Raw genomic sequence first — 19,395 nt, 5'->3', positions numbered from 1 at the left:
CTCCATCACTGTCTGGTTTGGGTCAGCCACCAAACGGGAGGATCATTGGATCAGAGGATCATTGGAGCTGACCTTCCCTCCATCCAGGACCTGGTCCAGGTCCAGGGTCAAGAAAAGGGCAGCAAAAATCCTGGTCACAAACTTTAACAAACAAAGATCAACCGGAGTCAAATTCCTTGTTTGTTCACGCAAACCTGGCCAATAAAGCTGATTCTGATTCTGAGGGGCCTTTCATGCACCTAGACTATTGGTTCTGTCCCCATCCACCATCAGACTTTTAACAGCTGTTTACTATGATAAAATCTCACTGCGATATTTAACGGGCTACAGAAGTCACAAAATAACAGCTTTTTTGTAGTTTAATTTGCCTCCACCACGCTGAAAAAGCTCTGGTATTTTGACACAATAATGTCAGCATGCTAAGGGTGAACCCAGCTCAAGTATTGACAGGAGTCTACCGTCAGTCTGTAGTTCACCGCTTTCATTTTCCTTTTCTGTGGGCGGTGCGACAAAAGGAGGCGGGTATGGCCATTGTCAGGCATCTTTTACAAGTAGGCCTATTTGTCCAGTTCCTTTCTTTTGGCTGCATAGCATGGCAGTTATTAGCAGACATTTCACTACTTCTGAATTTAACTATGTGCCGTGCTTGAGGTCTGATTCTGTGAAAGTGCATGGAGTGTATGGTCAGTAAAAGTGCCTAATGATGAGTGGTGACATCAAGAGGACAGTCCAGGTTGCTGTTCTCTCGTCCCCTCCAACTCCCAGGGGGGCCACCTTCCCTGGCCAAGCGGATACGGATCTTCCCTTACCATACACTCCTTTCCTGTCAGCACTTTCCAGCTCCACCGGAAGAGAGGAGCGAGATGGTATCGAGTGCACACACACACGCACACACACACACGCACACACGCACACACACGCACACACGCACACACACACACACACACACACACACAGTGATACTGCATGAAAGAACAAAAGGAAGGAAGGACAAGATTGTGTATTGTGTGTGAAAAACTAAAATAATATTTCAATAATGTAAGTACAGTGGTGTGTGTGTGTGTGTGTGTGTGTGTATTTGTCTGGCATATGCTGTGTGAGTGTGTGAACGTATACTGTATGTGTGTATGTGTGTGCATGTGTGTGAGTGTTGGTGATCTTTCCACTCAGCAAGCCAGGACACAAAACCACCCAAAAACCTGCTTTTTTAGACCCCACTGCAGAAGAGTGTCCTAGTCACCCCCAGGCTAGTGACTTTTTCTGGCCACATCTGCACTCATTACTGCCCTACTGCTCTCTGCTGTTGATCCTTGGTCTGGCCACCCAACCTTCTCATTACTGACTTACATAAGAATTCGCATTCCAAAAATTGCAGGATTCACAACACCATTCTCCATTACACAGAGTTCACGGTCAAAAAAACCTGTTACACAGATCTAGCTGGTGTGTTGTGCTCAGACTTGTTAACGAGGTTGCTGTCAGCAACTGCGTTTGACCAAGCAGAAGAACAAACCCTTTATAAAGGGTGTGTGTTCTCACCAGGTGAAGGGAGCTTAAGTTCTCTCAGCCCCTTGTAGAAGGGGGTCACTTCAGCACTTCAGCCTGGTTGGTGCTCACAGAACAGGACGAAGTCAAAAGAGGAGGCCCAAGGTCTAACTAGAACCAAGGAGCAGGACCGGAGCACACAACGCTTTAAGTGTATTTAAGTATTAGTGGAAACCAACCAACGTTTCGACGCCCATGCGTCTTCTGGGTCTCCTCTTTTATCTCAGCCCCTCTTACTAAGTGGAGAAGGTAGAGCATGCCCACTATATGCACAAACACAGGCAGTGCTGCATGACAGTGTGATGTATTGTTGCACCCAAAAATACACAGACCACACAGAGACTAAAAAGAGAGAGGAGACAGCAAACTGTGATAGGTAGAGAATAAAAGAGAGAATAAAAGAGAGAAAGAATAAAAGAGAAACAGAGAGGAAAGAAAGAGAAAGAGACAGAGTGGCAGAGAAGAAAGAGACAGGGAAACCTAGAGGAAAGAGAGAGAGGGAGGGAGGCAGAGAAATAGAGAGGAGAGAGAGGGAAACCTAAAACCTAGAGAAAAGAAAGAGAGAGAGAAGCAGAGATGAGGAGAGAGTGAGAGGATGCCGAGTCCTACATTCCCATCGGCTCCCGAGTGGATTCTCAAACGCTCTCACACAAACACACAGGCTGCCAGAGCAGCCCAGTCCTCTCCTCTGCCAACCCACTGAGCCACCCGCCACAGCTTATCACCAACCTGCACATCAGCATCACCTGCAGACACCACGAGACCGACACACACCACCAGACCACCAGCGACCTGCACATCAACATCATCTGCAGATACCACGAGACCGACACACACCACCAGACCACCAGCGACCTGCACATCAGCATCACCTGCAGACACCACGAGACCGACACACACCACCAGACCACCAGCGACCTGCACATCAACACCACACACCACACCATGAGAAGACCTCAAGACACACCACCAGACCACCATCATTACTCTCTCTCTCTCTCAATTTCAATTTAATTGAGCTTTATTGGCATGACAAAAAAAATACAATTTGTACATGTACGTAGTACTCTCTCTCTCTCTCTTTCCCCATCTCCATCTGTTGTATTTATGAAGATGTATGTGGGGGTCTAACCGGATGTTGGCACTGTTGTAAATGCATCATGTCTCAGTGGTATGAAAAATGATTCAAGAAATGGGTGTTAAAGCTCAACCTCTCGGTCTCTCTCTCTCTCTCTCTCTCTCTCTCTCAACTCCCCCTCATATCTACTGTATTCCTCTCCTCTCTCAACCTCAGTTCACCATCTCCCTCTCTCTCCCTCTTATCTATTCCTCTCGCCTCTCCCTTCACTCACCACATCTAGCTCATATTTATTCCTCCTCTCTCTACCTCCGTCCAACATCTCTCTCTCTCTCTCTCTCTCTCATATCTATTCCTCTCCTTACTCCTCCAAGTCACCAATCTCTCTCTTCACCTTGTTCTCCTTGTGTTTTGTTTGTGCTCTACCTTCACCCATTTGACACTCATTTTTTTCCATCTGATTGTTTTTACTTCTCTCCTTCTCACTCCCTTCTTCCCTTTGTCTCTTCTACTATCCATCCTCTTCTATCCCTCCTCTATCCCTTCTTTTTCTCCTCCTCCTCCTCCTCACTCACCTCCTCTCCTCAGCTCTTTGATGTACACATCCCACGTGACTCTCACTCGTCCTGTGATTCCCGTCTGTCTCTTCCCTCTCTACTCCCTCCACCCCACTACAGCATGTCCAGCAATAGTCCAGCTTGACACTCACTTTCTCTCTCTCTCTCTCTCTCTCTCTCTCTCACACACACACACACACACACACACACACACACACACACACACACACACTGTAACTGCTGCCTCAATTCGCCTACAGCAGTCCACACTAGCAGGCTCCACCCCTGAGGAACTTATTCCCACCAATCAGATCACTTGTTCACCCCCAGGCCACACCAACTACTGTGTTGTGGTATATAAGAGAGGGCCAATGCAGCAGCGGTGTGTGTGTGTGTGTGTGTGCACATGTTAGTGAGCAGTCAGCACTTTAAGCACTGCAGGGAGAGGTTACACGGGGGTACACTGTACTCAGTTACCAGCACTAAGTTGCACTAAGCACTACCTGCCTCTGTGTGTGTGTGTGTGTGTGTGTGTGTGTGTGTTAATTTCTATATATATGTCTTGCATGCCAGTATGAGGTGTCGGTATAAGTAAAAATCAATATGTCTGTGTGTGTGTGTGAGTGTGAGAGAGAGAGAGAGAGAGAGAGAGAGAGAGAGAGAGTGAGTGTGAGAGAGAGTGTATGCATGCGCCTCTAACGTTTTTTTCTGTAAACGTGTTTTTACGTTTATTCTGATTTCAATAAAATCACAGTGCATTTCTCTATCATCTCTCCTCTTGTAGGTCAATACTGTTTGCTTACAGTGATTTGATATACTGTATTGAGCTAACTCCTGTAGTGGCATGCTAAGTTGGACAGATGCTAATGCTAATACTACATTTGCTATGCAGTTTGCCCAGATGGGAGCATCTGCTGCATGAAGTACTGATGGAATAGGAGAGAAGCACCTCGCTGAGAGAGAGAGAGAGAGAAACACAGGTGTGTAGAGACAGGGACATTGGAGAGATGGGAGGAGAGAAAGATAGATTTGAGTTAAAAGACAAGAAAGAAAGAAAAAGACAGAAAAAAAACAGAAAGAAAGAAATTAACCAGTGATGATAAAAAGGCAGAGTGAAAAAGAAAGAGACAGGTTTGAAGTTTAACACAAAACAGTATTTAGGTATCTAAATACAGCAATAGCATCTATGTATTACAGCCTCAAACTAAAAACATACAGACCATACAAACATGGAGGGGAGGGGGAGAGAGAGAGAGAGAGAGAGAGAGAGAGAGAGAGAGAGAGAGAGAGAGAGAGAGAGAGAGAGAGAGAGAGAGAGAGAGAGAGAGAGAGAGAGAGCCAGCCAGGGTTATGTGCAGCCAACGGCTACTGCAGAGCCTGTCTGATAGTGTCACTGCGATGGGAGATGGAGCAAATGACCTGAGAGGAGAGAGGGAGAGAGAGTGGAGGCAGAGTTAGGATGTACAGAAGAGATGGAGAGGTGGGAGAGGAAGGAGGAAAAGGGAAGCAGTGACAAGAGAAAGACAGAGATGAAGAGAACACAGAGAGAAAATGAGAGGAAGAAGGGACAGAAAGAGCAAGACAAGACAAAGAACAAGACAAAGACAAGAAGCGCTGAAAGAGAAGAGGGGGATAGATGAAGAGGAGAAAAGATAGTAGAGATGCAGAAAGAGAGAAAGAGGGGGAGGAAGAGGAAGTGCAAATCTGGCACTGCAGCCTCACTGGGAGTTGAGCAGATGGGCTGTTTAGAATCTCACCAGGGTGGAGAGGTCCGCAGAGGCATAGGAGTAAGAACATAGCCCTACACTTGACATACATAATACACTTGAGCATCACTGTATTATGTTTCATGATACAGTTTTGAAAGAAGAGAGAAAAATCACTGTATTGATTCTTTTTACCTCTGCTGAAGTGGTAAAGTTTGTCTGTTTGGCCTGATTTTCATGAGACTTGGAAACAAGGAGAAGTGTAGCATGAAGAACCTGCTAAATTTTTGAACAGCTTGACTTTCATTTTAACCAACATGGCCAAAGCAAAGGTCTGTGATCTCCAGTGCTTTTACTTAAAGCAACACCAAAGACTTTTTGTACCTTGAAATAATGCTTTCAAAATCATTTCAGTTGTTCATCAACTTCTAACAGGGTGAATGGCACTTCTGCATTTGCTTCGCAGCCCTCTATCGGCTATAACCGCGCTATGCAAGTTTGCCAGATCGGGTAGCGGATCTGTAGTTTGATGGAATGCGACATAAGAAACTACAAATCTGACTTGCTTCTGATGTCGCAATACATCGTACTTTCATAAAATCATGCAACATACTCTACCTTGTCTGTGGACATTGTTATTTGCAAAGCCAGTGCTAGATAAACAAATAGCGTGCATGCGACAGAGGAAAAGTGCTTTGGTGTTGCTTTAACAGATCATATATTGCAATATTGTAAATCAACCTCTCCATCATGATATGGATTCCATCACCAAACTCTTCCCACATCCTCATGTATAGGAAAATGATGGGCATTGGGACTCATCATCACAAAGTTTATGACCAACTGTGCAATACATTTGAGGTTCCTCTCACCAAAACAAGCGATCACCACTGTGGCATTGCAGTAATGGACATCACTACTATAATATTCAGCTAATACCAATTTATAACACTCTAGATTACTGCTGCCACCACCACCACCCACACTCTCTTCCTTAAAGGAGAATTCCGGTGTGATATTGACCTAAAGTGTATTGAAACATGATACCGAGTGTGAACGTATGTCTCATTGCCCATCTCGACTTGTCCCCTGCACTCCAAAATCTGGCGCTAGTTAGCCGATGCTACCAACAACTTTTTCAGTAGTGGTGCTTCGGCATCGGGCTAGCCATGCAAATAAATCACTGTTTTACACCCATTTACGAGGCTCAATGTATCTCCACACTTCATTGGTAGACTTCCTAGGGCCCTGACATTTAAAACGAGACATTGAGAACTTTGAAAAAGCACTGGTAGTTTACTTACAAGACGATTTATACAGACAGTATCTTCACGAAGTTTAACGTTTGCAGCCATCTTGAATTTAGTCACGATAAGTCGAGCAACGAGTAAGAATGAACAGGTATGATAAGGGATCAGATTCCAAAAATAATTCAGTGGAAATGCATGGATTCCAGTTTCTTCCAGTAGCAGCAACTGGAATCCATGCATTTCCACTGAATTATTTTTGGAATCTGATCCCTTATCATAGCTGTTCATTCTTACTCGTTGCTCGACTTATCGTGACTAAATTCAAGATGGCTGCAAACGCTAAACTTCGTGAAGATACTGTCTGTATAAATCGTCTTGTAAGTAAACTACCAGTGCTTTTTCAAAGTTCTCAATGTCTCGTTTTAAATGTCAGGGCCCTCGGAAGTCTACCAATGAAGTGTGGAGATACATTGAGCCTCGTAAATGGGTGTAAAACAGTGATTTATTTGCATGGCTAGCCCGATGCCGAAGCACCACTATTGAAAAAGATGTTGGTAGCATCGGCTAACTAGCGCCAGATTTTGGAGTGCAGGGGACAAGCCGAGATGGGCTATGAGACATACGTTCACACTCGGTATCATGTTTTGATACACTTTAGGTCAATATCACACCGGAATTCTCCTTTAACCCAAAATGAATCTGCTTTTCCTCCTCATAAAAAACTCCACCAATCTCTCACTGTCTTTCATTGCTCTCTCTTTCTCTAGTGAAGGACATAACAGGGGGGCCTGTGACTAATGTCTGCACTACTATTCCCTCCCTCTCAGGTCACCCCATCAGAAGACATTAAAGAAATGCACTAAAACACAAGATCACACACGGACAGTCTCACACAGATGCACACACACACACTTGCTCCTTTGCAAGAACACACACACACACACAGAGATAAGAGTGCATACACACACACAGACACACACATGCGCACACAGACACAGACACAGACACACACACCCTTCTGCACCCTTTTCAAGAACACGTTCATACACACAAAGATAAGAGTGCACACACACGCACACACACACAGACACCTGTCACAACTAAAGAGTGCTTCAAGTCATTCACTTAAGGAAATGAGACCAATTACAGTCTTTCACTCACTACTCGCTTTAAAACAAATGGAATTAAAGCTGCCGAGTCAGCCACTCTTGACCCCTAACCAGTTGCAGGCTCTCAATGCTCTAATAACACACAAACACATGCTGTTTCACACACACACACACACGCTGTTTCACACCAGCACATAACACTTTAGCAGAGACATTCATTCAGAGCTAACCAGCATAAAGGCAAAAAAACAAATAAAGTCTAAAATCTTAAATGAACGCTAAATGATGTAGGCTGATTTAGGCTTATTTGGCAACACGTTGCAGTGTTGTCCAGGCTTTTTAATCTGGACGCATTCACAGGAACCTGCAACACAAAACTACATATTGAATTGTCCAAGCACAGAAGAGCAGTGTTTCCCATACAGTGACTTATTTGTGGCGGCCCACCACAATATCAACATTGACCACCACACAATGATTTTCCAGGTTGTACTAAATTGTGCTTAAATCTGGTTAGCATCATAACCACGCTGTGCTAATTTGTTAAAAACTGTTGTATTCAAGTCAATTCTGCAAACCAACCACCACAAATGGAATTGAATTCTCTGGGAAACACTGAAAGAGGTGTAAAAAAACAAAACTATGTAATGTTGCCTTAATGTGCTATTCATAAATCAATAGAATTCATAAATCCATATAAACACTGTTAGACAATTAGTCCATAAAAGAGACTTTTAGGGTGCAAGTTGCAGCGACTACACAACGCAGGTTACATTGGTGCCAGAAACAGTTCAAGTCTGGAGTCATCACATGGGTTTGAGGCTTCGCACTGAGGACATGAACATAAAATAAAATGACCCTGATCACTTTTTGACCAAGACAAGACAGTTTCTACATCCTGCTCTGTTTACCTGTGGTTATAGGATTCTTGCATTGTGTGGAACTGACATTCATTCAAGTTTCATTTTTAATGGTTTGTATATATGTGTGTGTGTGGGTGTGTGTAATCAACCCCTACATGAGCTCTTTTGGATAAACAAATGGTCTCTGCCAAACAAATGAGTACAGATATATGACACTTAAGATGTAATGATTATTATTCACCTTGTATTTAATTCCCCGCACACAGCTCTGTCATCCTCAGGATTAAGAGTACGAGTAGTGGAGGGAGGCTTACAAGAGCCTCACTGGGACACCTAAAGTATTAGGTGACTCATCACAGCAAAACACTAGGAGTGGAGAAGGAGAAGGGAGGGGGGGAGAGAGAAGGAATAGAGGAGAGGAGAGGAAGGGGTGGAAAGGGGGTAAAGGTAGGATAGAAGAGAGGAGAAAGATGTGGAGGGAGAGAGAAATAGAAAGGGGGAGAAGAGAGGAAAGGGGGAGAAGAGAGGAAAGGGATGGAAAGACAGAGAGGAGAGAGGAGAGGAGAAGGGGAAGAGGAGAGGAGGGGAGAGGAGAGAGGGAAGAGTAGAGGGGGATAGAAGGGAAGGAGAGGAAGAAAGGTATTGTAGGGGAGATGAGAGGAAAAAGAGGGGGAGAGGGAGAGGAGGTGAGTGCGTTTGTGAAGAGGAGAGGAGAAGAGAGGATAGGAGAGGAGAGTGTTTCTGTATCACCACTCATTAGTGACAGCACCACTAGCCAATATATCCTGACACACACACACACACACACACACACACACGGTCATCAGCATGCGTGATTTTAATTAATCACACTTACAGGGGCCAATCCTGTCCCACTAGGCAGGCAGCTGAGCCCTTATCTGCAGCCATGCCAAGACCACTGGCCAGATTGCGCTAGAGGAGAAAGCCCATTAAGCAGCCATCCATCCAGCCGCTGGACTGGGGTGGCAATGTGGGCCGGAGGTCTGGGCAATAAGGAAAATGACCCGGTGTGGCCATGGAACTTAAAACACACATAAACATGTTCTGTCCGCGTATGGCGGAGTTCACTCTCGCATCCATATCACACACACAAACATGAAGCAGAAAGGGAATATACTGGTATGATAAAAAATTAGGATACACACAATCCAGTGGAAGATTTATGCAGGACACACATACACATACACACACGCAGACACACACACACACACACACACACACACACACACACACACACAGACCACGAGGATTCCGCATATATCTGCATATCAGTGCACTCCGATATGAAAATAATAGTAAAATGCTGTGGTTGGCAAGTTGATATAGAGACTAAATACAAACAGTGGAACAGTTCAAAGCTATAGGACTTTAGGGAGGGGGTCTGGACGCACATGCATGCGCACGCACACACACACACACACCAAACAAGAAGCTTCACAAGACATCAATTATTGTATAACATTTTCATAATGAATCCCAGAGAGAGAGAGACAGAGACACAGGAGAAGACAAGACAAAAGAAAGGTGAGGGTAGAGGGGCTTAATGCTTTGTTTTCTGTGTGTGTGTGTGTGTGTACATACTGTACATATGCGTGTGTGTGTGTATACATATGTGTGCGTCTGTGTGTACATACAGTTAAGAACAAAATTATTCTACCCCTGGCAAATATTGATTTAATGTTGATTTCCTCTTGACCAATATGTTTGCTCTCACTGAAAATGACACTGCCACATGTCAAAAGGTTGTAAGACAATGTGGGAGAAACATGGAATCAAAAAATGAAGCGTTCCCATCTTTATTAATATTTTTATGAAAAATGGCATGTCCAAAATTATTCATACCCCTTTTAAATAATCAATGGAAACATCTATATTTGCATTCACAGCTTTCAAAATGTGTGTGTGTGTGTGTGTCGTGTGCATATGTGCGTGTGTGTGTGTGTGTGTGTGTGTGTGTGTGTGGGTGTGTGTGGGAGACAGAGGGATGAGACAAAAGAGGTTACTCAGGGGGAAGATCATAAAGGGAGGAAAGAGTGGGAAGGAATGAAAGACAGCGGGACCTCGTGGGCGGCAGCTCGTGCACATGAAAGGATCTTTCAAGGCGCTACGCTGATCACAGCGCCTCTAATAGCTGTCAGGGATGGACAGATACATGGCTGGACAGACCAGCCCACCGTCCCAATAATATCACAGATAGAAACATGGCTGGACAGTGGAACTTCTCGACCATCACAGGTAGAAACATGGCGCATAGCTACCATCATGACCATCAGATGGAGAGAATAATGGCTGGACACCGAGTGACCATCACAACTGGTGGAGATGGACACATGGCTGAACATGCACCATCATGGAAACATCACACAGAGACATTCAGATTAAGAGCTCCCAAAAGCATGGCTTCAAACATAACCAGACAACTGTGCTCCCCAAGACATCCAAGCTCATAAAATAACCATGTTCGAACTATATCCGAGATCTTTATCTGAGATGTACAACTGAGATCACTGGATAATAGTTACACCGAAACCCTTTTAAAAGACCCTTCAAAAAACACAATGTTTCATGGGTTTGCGGTTATCTTGACTCATCTTGCTTTGTGACCCAAGGTCTCACTTACGATACAACTTTGTTAACCTTGCAAACACCAAGGGCAGCACAGTGAGCACTGGTGTCATCTGGGAATATATTGGGAGATGCCTTTCTGAAAAAAGCTTTCCTGACATTTTTGGCCGATTAGTCTGTCCTGGATAACAGAGCTACAAAATGCATAGCCTGAATGGGAGTGTTTGTTGAGTTCATCTGACCTACACCTGACCAGACAACATCAGTTGAAGATGATTCCAAACAGCTACCTAAAAAAATGTCTATGTCTAGCCCTATGTCTTTCCGCTACAAGCACGCAAAGCTGCACGTCATGAGTGTTCACTCGTCTATCGGAGGCGCCTTTTGCTTTCAACATTAAAGAGCAGTCAGTGGGATTAAAATGTGACACCCTTGCTCTCTCGTATCACTTTAAGGCAGCTCCTAAAGCTTGCATCTACGTAGGCCTACCAGCCATTCAGTTTGCAGAAAAAATGCTCTGAGAGCATCTTTGGATGGCACATCCATACAGAGTCGCCTGCCTCTGGCTGGAGGTAGCATGGTTTTGAGAGCATTGGGCACAGGCCTTTGGCCAGGGTTCAATCTCAGCTTTATGTGTAGCGTGTCCAGCGTGCAATTAAGGTTACATAACACAAGTCAGAGGTAAACAAACTAAAATTTTATTTGCACTTTGTAATTTATTGCTAAGATTTCTAAACAGGATGGATCAAACTCACACCCCAAAAGTCAAGACATTTAAATCAGTACGCTTGAAAAAGCAAAAGTTTACAACCATCAAGCAGAGAAGGACGCTAACATGGCTGACCACAGGATAGCATTTGTATTTGAATGACATTGTGATTCATAACCGTGCCATAACCGTAACGGGATAGCATTTGCATTTGGAGGACATTGTTGCGCTAGTGGCCCTGACAGGTCTAGTACTGAATTGGAAAACTGACTTGAAGCATCTAAATGAAACATGTGTTAGGTACTCCTATGGATCCAATCGCTCCTCAAAGCCCTCTAGATGTCTGTTCTCTGTGTGTATGTGTGTGTGTGTTAATTCAAAGCAACATGCACACACACACACACACACACTCCCCTTTGCTGTTGCTGTGTGTTATGTGCTAGATTATATCACTCCACATGTGCGTCAACATCGATGGGAGAATACAACACAGCAGCAGAGAAGGCGGTCAGCAGCAACAAGACAAATTTGTCGGATCACAATTACAGAGGATTAAAGAGCCGTGGGTTCCTGCCAACTGTGCTGTTGGGACAGCAGCCCTGTAACTCGGCCTGAGAATCGCATCGATTTCTAAACACTTAGCTCTGAGATATGGCACAGACTACGCAGATTAACTTCACATAAGGCTACAGGTAGGGACAAGGTTTAAATTAGCAGTACAAACACATGTTGGATTGGTGTGTTTGTGTCTGTCTGTCTGTCCGTCCTTGTCCACAGTTCTGTGCTTTTTTTTAAAACTTTATAAGCCTCTTTATGTGAGTCTATATTTATATTTAAGTTAATGTGTCTGTGTGAACCTGCGGGATGTACATTGTGGTACCAGGTAAACATGTTATCTATGCATGTATATTGTGACTGAATACAGATACTCAAGTGTGCATGACATAATCTGTGTCTATGTGTGTGTGTATGTGTGTGTGACTGTGTGTGTGTGTGTGTGTGTGTGTGTGCTAAGGGTTGGTTAACTGCATTGCTGCTGTCGGAGCCACACTAAGTATTCCAGGAAAAATGCAGAGCTAAGCAGAACCGCAGGGGCTGACAGTGTGTGTGTGTGTGTGTTTGTGTGTGTGTGTGTATATATGTGTGTGTGTGTCCACGGCAAGGGTAACATCTCTACCTGTCCCCTCTATGTGTGATGGGTCTGGGGACTGTGGGGTCATAGCTCTCAGCTGCCCTACACTACAATGCACACCTCTACTCTCTCTCGCTCTTTCTCTCTCCCTTCTACTCTTCACCATCTCTTACTTCACTCTCTCCCTCTGACTGCATGTTTTCAGTCTACCTACCACATTTCTCTCTCTCTCCCTCTCTCTCCCAAGGTGTTAGTTTCTGCATTGTGGACAATAATCTCAGAACACTTCTCCAGACATGTATTTCGCTGGAGTGTTGATGATGCAACAGATGAACACCAGTGGAATGAGGCATCTGTCACTATGGCAGCTGCTCTCGCCTTTGTCTTCACTGTCCTTGGCAATGTTCTTGATGGTTGAGAATTGTCATTTGTGCACAGGTGAATCAATGAAACATAAAATAGTTATTGACCTCGGCTACTGTTGGCTAGAGAGGAGATACGACACCAGTTGTGCTACAGGAACAAATATCTATAGACTATAATTATGGATATGTCAAGTCAACATCATTTTGTAAAAAGCTGGCATATGCCAACAACTCGACACAAAGGCAACTTTAAGTAGCCTACGAATGCTTCAATAGCATTTTAAATTCCAGCAGTGCATTTGCCCATCACTCAGCGACACACATCTCTCAGAAATAGTACTTTGAAAAGACATTCCCAAGCATGCGTAAAATCCATGTAGGTGCGTTTAATTAGTTTTTCAAAAGCCGTCATCTTCGAATCTTTTTCAAAAGCCTGTATGTATCTTCGAATCTTCAAAGGTTCAACATGTTCTCTGACAAGTGGGCACTGACATGAATAAAAGGGTATTATATACGTCAATATCCAACAACAGGCTATATTTGCACTTAAGCAATGTAAAGTCATCATAGATTAATATCCGACACTGTCAAACTCCACCGCAGTCATGGAGCAACCCTCGCCAGTGTTAATGACCTCTGCTTGGCGGTGGAGGAGACGGAGGAGACTTTTCAAGGGGCAACAAATGTCCCATCGGAGGAACGACGCAGAACCAACTCCGAGGCTGCATTCGAACGAAGCGTCAAACGCGTTTGCTGTTCTGGTGAATGAAAGACCAGGATTTCCAAGCTTGCCGACAGTGCGGATACATTATGCGGGGAGATGTGCTAGGGTCATGCGGCATATCGCTTACCTCATATTATGAAGCATTTGTTGTCAAGACTGCGCGTGGACTTCACTCTGTCCGCGTGCGCTGTATGCGGGAAGGTTGGCGTGAAACCGGTGACTACTGCAGGCAGTTCACTGCTGGTGTTGTCGCTGCAGTCCGCATACAGATGATCGTCTACACGTCTCTACTCCGACAAGGATAGCCCCAAAAACCGAATAAAGCACTCGGTGCTGTCCAACCGGGGAAATAGTACGGTTCTGAAACGGACAGCGTCTCAGTCCATTTTTCAGTGATTCATTTTTTGGACGGTAGGACGAGAGGAGGACGCTGTCTTGCACACTAACTTACAGCACCTAGGACATACACTCACTCGCTCACACATCCACCCTCCCTACTGGTGCGAGCATGCCCAGTCTGGCTACACTTGAAATTGTAATCGTTTGCAGGTGCGATGGCTTATTCAGGTAAAGTCTGAAATCTTTGAACCGGATGGCTTTGAATTGAAATGCACTCCAACGTGCTGTAGCCTAACCTTAAAGACAATTAACATATAACCTGCTTTGTGGCGATGTCCTTGTTTCAGTGAACGGCACGGAATTCAGCTTTTGGTGTTGAGAAAATTAGAGAACAAATTTGTAATACTTTCTATTAATCTAATACAGCCTAGCCTAAGACGTTAATTACCTGTACCGCGGTTAATTATTGGATCTCTGCCAAACTATCATCAGCAAATCAGACAATGTCAAAATGGTTAAAAAACAGCCAGTGATTCTCATAGCCTACATGTTTTAGTACTTGGCACATGACCAGGAGCAAACGGTCCAACGGATCGGACTTCCCGGGGACATGAGAAGCTCAGTAGAGTGATTTTTATTTAAAGCCTAGTATAGAGGGTGATACTGGCGCAGGGGGTTACATAGTCTACCCCTAGTATATACAACATCAAAGGCTGTATCGGTGTCTCTACAAAGGAATTGCACAATTAACTAAGGTGTAGGTCTACTTCTGCCCACCAGACCAAGATGTGTTAAAAATCCTATGCATCTTGCTTTTAACACTGCTGCTTCCTCACCATGACCCTGACAGATCACTTTGCATATTTCACTTGTAAATAGGCTAATGTGAACTGGATGGGGCAAAGGCAAGCCTAGACATGGAAAGAGCCTATCAGAGGACGCTGCGGTGGAGAAAAGTTCAACTGTGGAGGAGAGCGCCATCTGGTGGATTATTTTTGAGTGATAGCCCTGTCATGAAATGCTGCATCTTTTTTCTTAACAAAACATTAAAAAAAACAACTTTTTTGTTTCTCTCGTGTTTGCCACCAAATTATCCTGGTTCCCAATAGTATCGGCCTACTAGTTCGTTAAACATATTGGTCGTCTCAATCAACCCCTGACATGATAGGCTAAGACTGGTTTCCCATAGTCGTTCACTGGATAGAAGAAAAAATATATAGCTTACCACGGTATTACATACGAGTAAAGTACATTTATGAAATTATGTAGCAATTATTCTGCAGGATAATCGTGGAGGACTTCTCTCCACGAGTGGGCGGCATATGGTCGTTTCATCGAAATATTTTTTTCCAACCAGAGGGTGGCAACTGTAGCCTGGCGAGCCATACCCAATTTGCTGCCGCTAGGGGCGCGTCTAGATTTCTAGGCTATGGCAACTGGCGAGTTTATCTAACTGGCATTTGGTCTAGACTGACCTATGGAATGACCTGTCACTTATGCCTGAGACAAATTTTTATTTGTAATGCATGCCATTTAACAATCGTCTGACAATAAAACTTGTGGTCATTGCCGGACAAAATTCCAAACGCCTGTCAAGGCGCACGGCCTAAGTCACTTAATAAGTGGCTGTAGGATAATATGAACATGATAAACTCTCGCAAAACAATTTCACTGATGGATAAGTCGAGCTCCAGAATGGCTACATTATGTGATATTTGCCTACATTTAGAGTATATGCCTTCTGTAATTAGGTGATGACGCGAGTGTTCATTACAGTCCATTACATAGTAACCTGACTTCATTAGATTACCGTTCGCTTCCTATTTGCATTAGTCCTGGGACCTTAAATTTCCCCCTGGGATCAATAAAGTATCTATCTAGTCTAGTACGCATGCAATGCCAGTGTGAATTTAATTGATCACTCTTGATACATTAGCCTACCTCTAGCGCAAACTCACCTGTTTGACTCAAAGCTGGACAACTGGCTTGGGCGTCCATTTGGTCATTCCTCAAAATGAAGGGCAGGGAGAAAAAACAGTAGACTACGTGTGCTCTGTTTAATACCAGGATAAACATTAAATATTAACTCTGGATAATATATGCAATGCATTACTTTATTCAACAAGACACCTGAAAGTTTCTTTTTGAAATGTATTTGCCCCTGTTGATAACTTTACATAGCTATTCCATAAAAGCTAAGCTAAGAACCATGAACACTTACTGTTTATTACACATTTGTTCCCAGATGTATGCCATGAAGCAACTGCACCCCACATATATATGTATTTAAAAACAAAAAGGCATTTGAACTTTAGCCAAATTTAACAAATAAACTCAATAAAATGAGGGCTATTAAAACAGCAGGCTACATATTAATTTGTTAAGGGGCGAAGAGAATAGCAGCGTGTTAACGGACACTCTTCTACAAGTTGTTGTCGCTCCATTCCCGCATGGCCTTGTAGCAGTCTCCCTGCTGCTTGGCGTTGGCTCCGCTCTCATCTCTCAGCCAGCCCTGGAACTGGTTACGGTTCTCGTTCACGGTTAGGTACTTGCCGAGGACGTCGGTGGCCTTGTGGTAGCCTTGGGTCTGCAGCTGGCCGCCACGCACGGGTCCTATCCCAGGAACAGCGGTGACGGGCTTGCCCTTCATCGACTCGTTGCAGAATGACTGATGCTTCTTTGAGGTGGAAGACATCGTTGCGTATTTTGCTATATTTTTAATATAGATGGGTTGGACAAGAGTCGTTCAGACGCAATCTGTGGGCATACAATATCCATCCATCCATCAGTAAGGCCTGCCTACCTACCCCAATCCAACATAGGCTAGCAAACTAATTCAGTCAGGCAAAACTTAATGTTATCAGATTTACGCTTAGTTGTCTTGGTAATGCCAGTTGTAAACTTCTGAACTTAGCCTATACATGTAGGCACAAGTAACTATACAGTATTGTACTACAGTACAGTAGCCTATTGTATATTGTAGGCATTATGTAGGCCTTAGCTTCCCTCCTGGGTTAAAGTAAATCACATACTTACCTATAAGATGCCCAGGTTGCGAGAGAGGAAGATGCTGGTGACGCACGTCGTTTTTATAGTACAGAGAAGCGCACGAAGGGATAGGGAAAAAAACAGCCTCTCATCCATGGGTGTCCTAGTTGGTGGAGATTCCCCCTTTTTAAAATAATTGTAAGATAACACCAAGAACATTAAACAACGCCACATAAAACGCCACACAAGGTATAGATTATGCATCTGTCTTTTTTGATAGGTAGATTTCTTATAAAACGAAAAACGTTCATTATAAAACGAATTAACAAAGCTATATCTTCTACTGACTACTGATAACTGATATGACTATGTCAACTGACTTTTCATTAGTTTCACTGTTTGCCAAGGGGCTCATTATGACTATGACTAATTGACTATGTCCATGAATATAAGCCATATAGATGGTTGCTATCGAATAGGTAGGCCTAAACATCAACGTCAAGCACAAGAAAGGTTTTTTTTTATTATGTGTCTTTATGAAAATGCATATTAAGAACTGGAGGAATTATCACGAACACCTGGCAACCCTCAATTAAGTTTCGGTTACGTTTCTCAGTTTCTGAGCATCTCAGCATAATGAAAAAAAACTGAAACCCACCCGGATGAGATAAGGATAAGGATGAGACTTCTTCCTTTACCGCTTTCCAACTCTGGGACGCCACTATTACACTATCGACATATTTAGGCGTAGTTTATCGGACAAACCATAGACTGTATAGCCTAGGGACAAACCAATGATGTACAGTAGGCCTACGTTCAAAATGACTTGCAGCCAGGTTATGCTGTTAAATTCAGACCTATAATTTAGTTTAAAGATAACACACTTTCAAAATACATTGAGCATAATCCAAAATACAAGTAAGCTATTTACTAATTAGCCTAATTTGTTTTATGTGGAGGACAATGGGTGCCTCTCGTATGCGAAACTTATGAGGGGAAATCATGAAGTTCTCTTTCATTTCTCTTCCTACTGATTCTGGAAATGAAAACGGAAATAGTTTGCCAGTGTCGACTGATCCGAAATGATCATGTAGATGTGACATAACTTCCGAATACTGATGATAACCAGCAGGAGGCGACACAATTGCTACTGTAGGTGAGGACAACTGTAATGTGTCAAAAACTCTGTACAAAAACTGTATTGAAATTCTAGGATGTATTTTCTGAAGTTTGCAAAGAATTTTACATTCTCAAATGTACAAACAATAACATCTCGGAACCTCAATAGGATCTATTAAGCATTTGTTAAGACAGACATGTCAAAGTCAAGGCCCGCGGGCCGGAATGAATTATCTACAGCCCCCGGGATAATATTTGATTAGTATTAGAACCGGCACGCAGGCCACAGCCGCCTGCTGCTGTTTTGAGCATCAATACTCCATTCCCCACAATGCAACGGTAGCCCACGAACTCACTGCGGCGCCGCAAGTGGGCCTCGGCTTCATAATTCATCAGTATTCAGTCAGGGCAGATGTCAACTTTCAGCTACCCCCTTCCCCAGTGTTGTGCCTGAACGCGTTCATTGAACGAAAGTCAATTCCAAGAGCCAAGGACCACTCGGAGAAAGCTCCAGAAAGACTTGAAGGCAGCCAATTCAATTAAATAGTTCTGGAAGTAACTAAAGATCAGGATTCACAAGAGGGACCCCTGGAATCTGTTTAGAACAATGGGCCAAAATCAGACCTGATACTGCGACCAATAAGTTTTGTCATACAGGAAATGTCTTGAAGCTGTCTTTACAAAGGCTTTTCCACAAAGTATTGAAGAAATTTCAGTAGGCACGTTCAATACTTTTTTCCTGTGTCATTCCACTTTAATACACAAAACTCTTATGTTTGGATTTTTTATATTAATATAATGAAGTTTAGGCTAATTACTGGAAAAAAAAGCGTTCAATACTTATTTCCACCATATATTTATTTTACCTGAATATTTTAACTTCCAAATTAAATGTCAAAATGAACGTCAGACGAAATTTAAAGTTTGACTGACTGGAGTTTTTCGGACACTGGTGTGAGTGTGACCCATCATAAATGAGGCATACAGGAACCAGAACATATATGTTGCCTCTTTTAACCCAATTCCTCTCTGCCATGCAAAACAAGCTGAAGCAGCTTGTAGGCAAAACACTGTCTGCTTTTTTTTACAATATGGAATACTACTTGGTTTGAAAAAAAAAAAAAAATACAAAGCAGATTTCTTTTCCCCTCTTTCATCCCTATTTGCTACCTTCTGGTGCTAAACACAGTTGGTTGTTGTTGGAATCAGAAATGATCTACATGTTTTATTCTGTATTGAGTGACATGAGATCCAGTCACAATGGCGCATGTGGAGGTCACATTCACCTGAACCAGTTCAATTGAGATCACCAGTCCACTTGAGAT

At 43.5% G+C, this 19,395-nt stretch overlaps 2 protein-coding genes across 3 annotated transcripts in view; both read right to left on the bottom strand.

Moving 5' to 3' along the window:
* Positions 1-14,102, bottom strand: part of LOC121699834 (PH and SEC7 domain-containing protein 1-like) — a 95,074-nt gene extending 80,972 nt beyond the window's left edge. Inside the window, exon 1 of one of the 2 annotated variants that reach the window (XR_006027053.1) lies at positions 13,752-13,880. The gene's annotated coding sequence lies outside the window, so the exon portion shown is untranslated. Of the gene's footprint in view, positions 1-13,751 lie in introns of both variants that reach the window. The other variant, XM_042082291.1, reaches the window with a different exon arrangement.
* A 1,994-nt stretch (positions 14,103-16,096) lies between these two features.
* Positions 16,097-17,137, bottom strand: LOC121699905 (barrier-to-autointegration factor-like). Its single transcript, XM_042082461.1, has 2 exons — positions 17,000-17,137; positions 16,097-16,720 (listed from the first exon to the last, which is right to left on the bottom strand). The coding sequence occupies exon 2, from the start codon at positions 16,656-16,658 to the stop codon at positions 16,386-16,388; it is 273 nt and encodes a 90-aa protein (XP_041938395.1). The 5' UTR covers positions 16,659-16,720; positions 17,000-17,137; the 3' UTR covers positions 16,097-16,385.
* Positions 17,138-19,395: the final 2,258 nt, after the last annotated feature.

Source organism: Alosa sapidissima, chromosome 24 (genome assembly GCF_018492685.1).
Source record: "Alosa sapidissima isolate fAloSap1 chromosome 24, fAloSap1.pri, whole genome shotgun sequence".
Classification (NCBI taxonomy): domain Eukaryota; kingdom Metazoa; phylum Chordata; class Actinopteri; order Clupeiformes; family Clupeidae; genus Alosa; species Alosa sapidissima.
The sequence above is the reverse complement of the archived record's forward strand: the minus strand, read 5'-3'. Positions and strand labels throughout refer to the sequence as shown.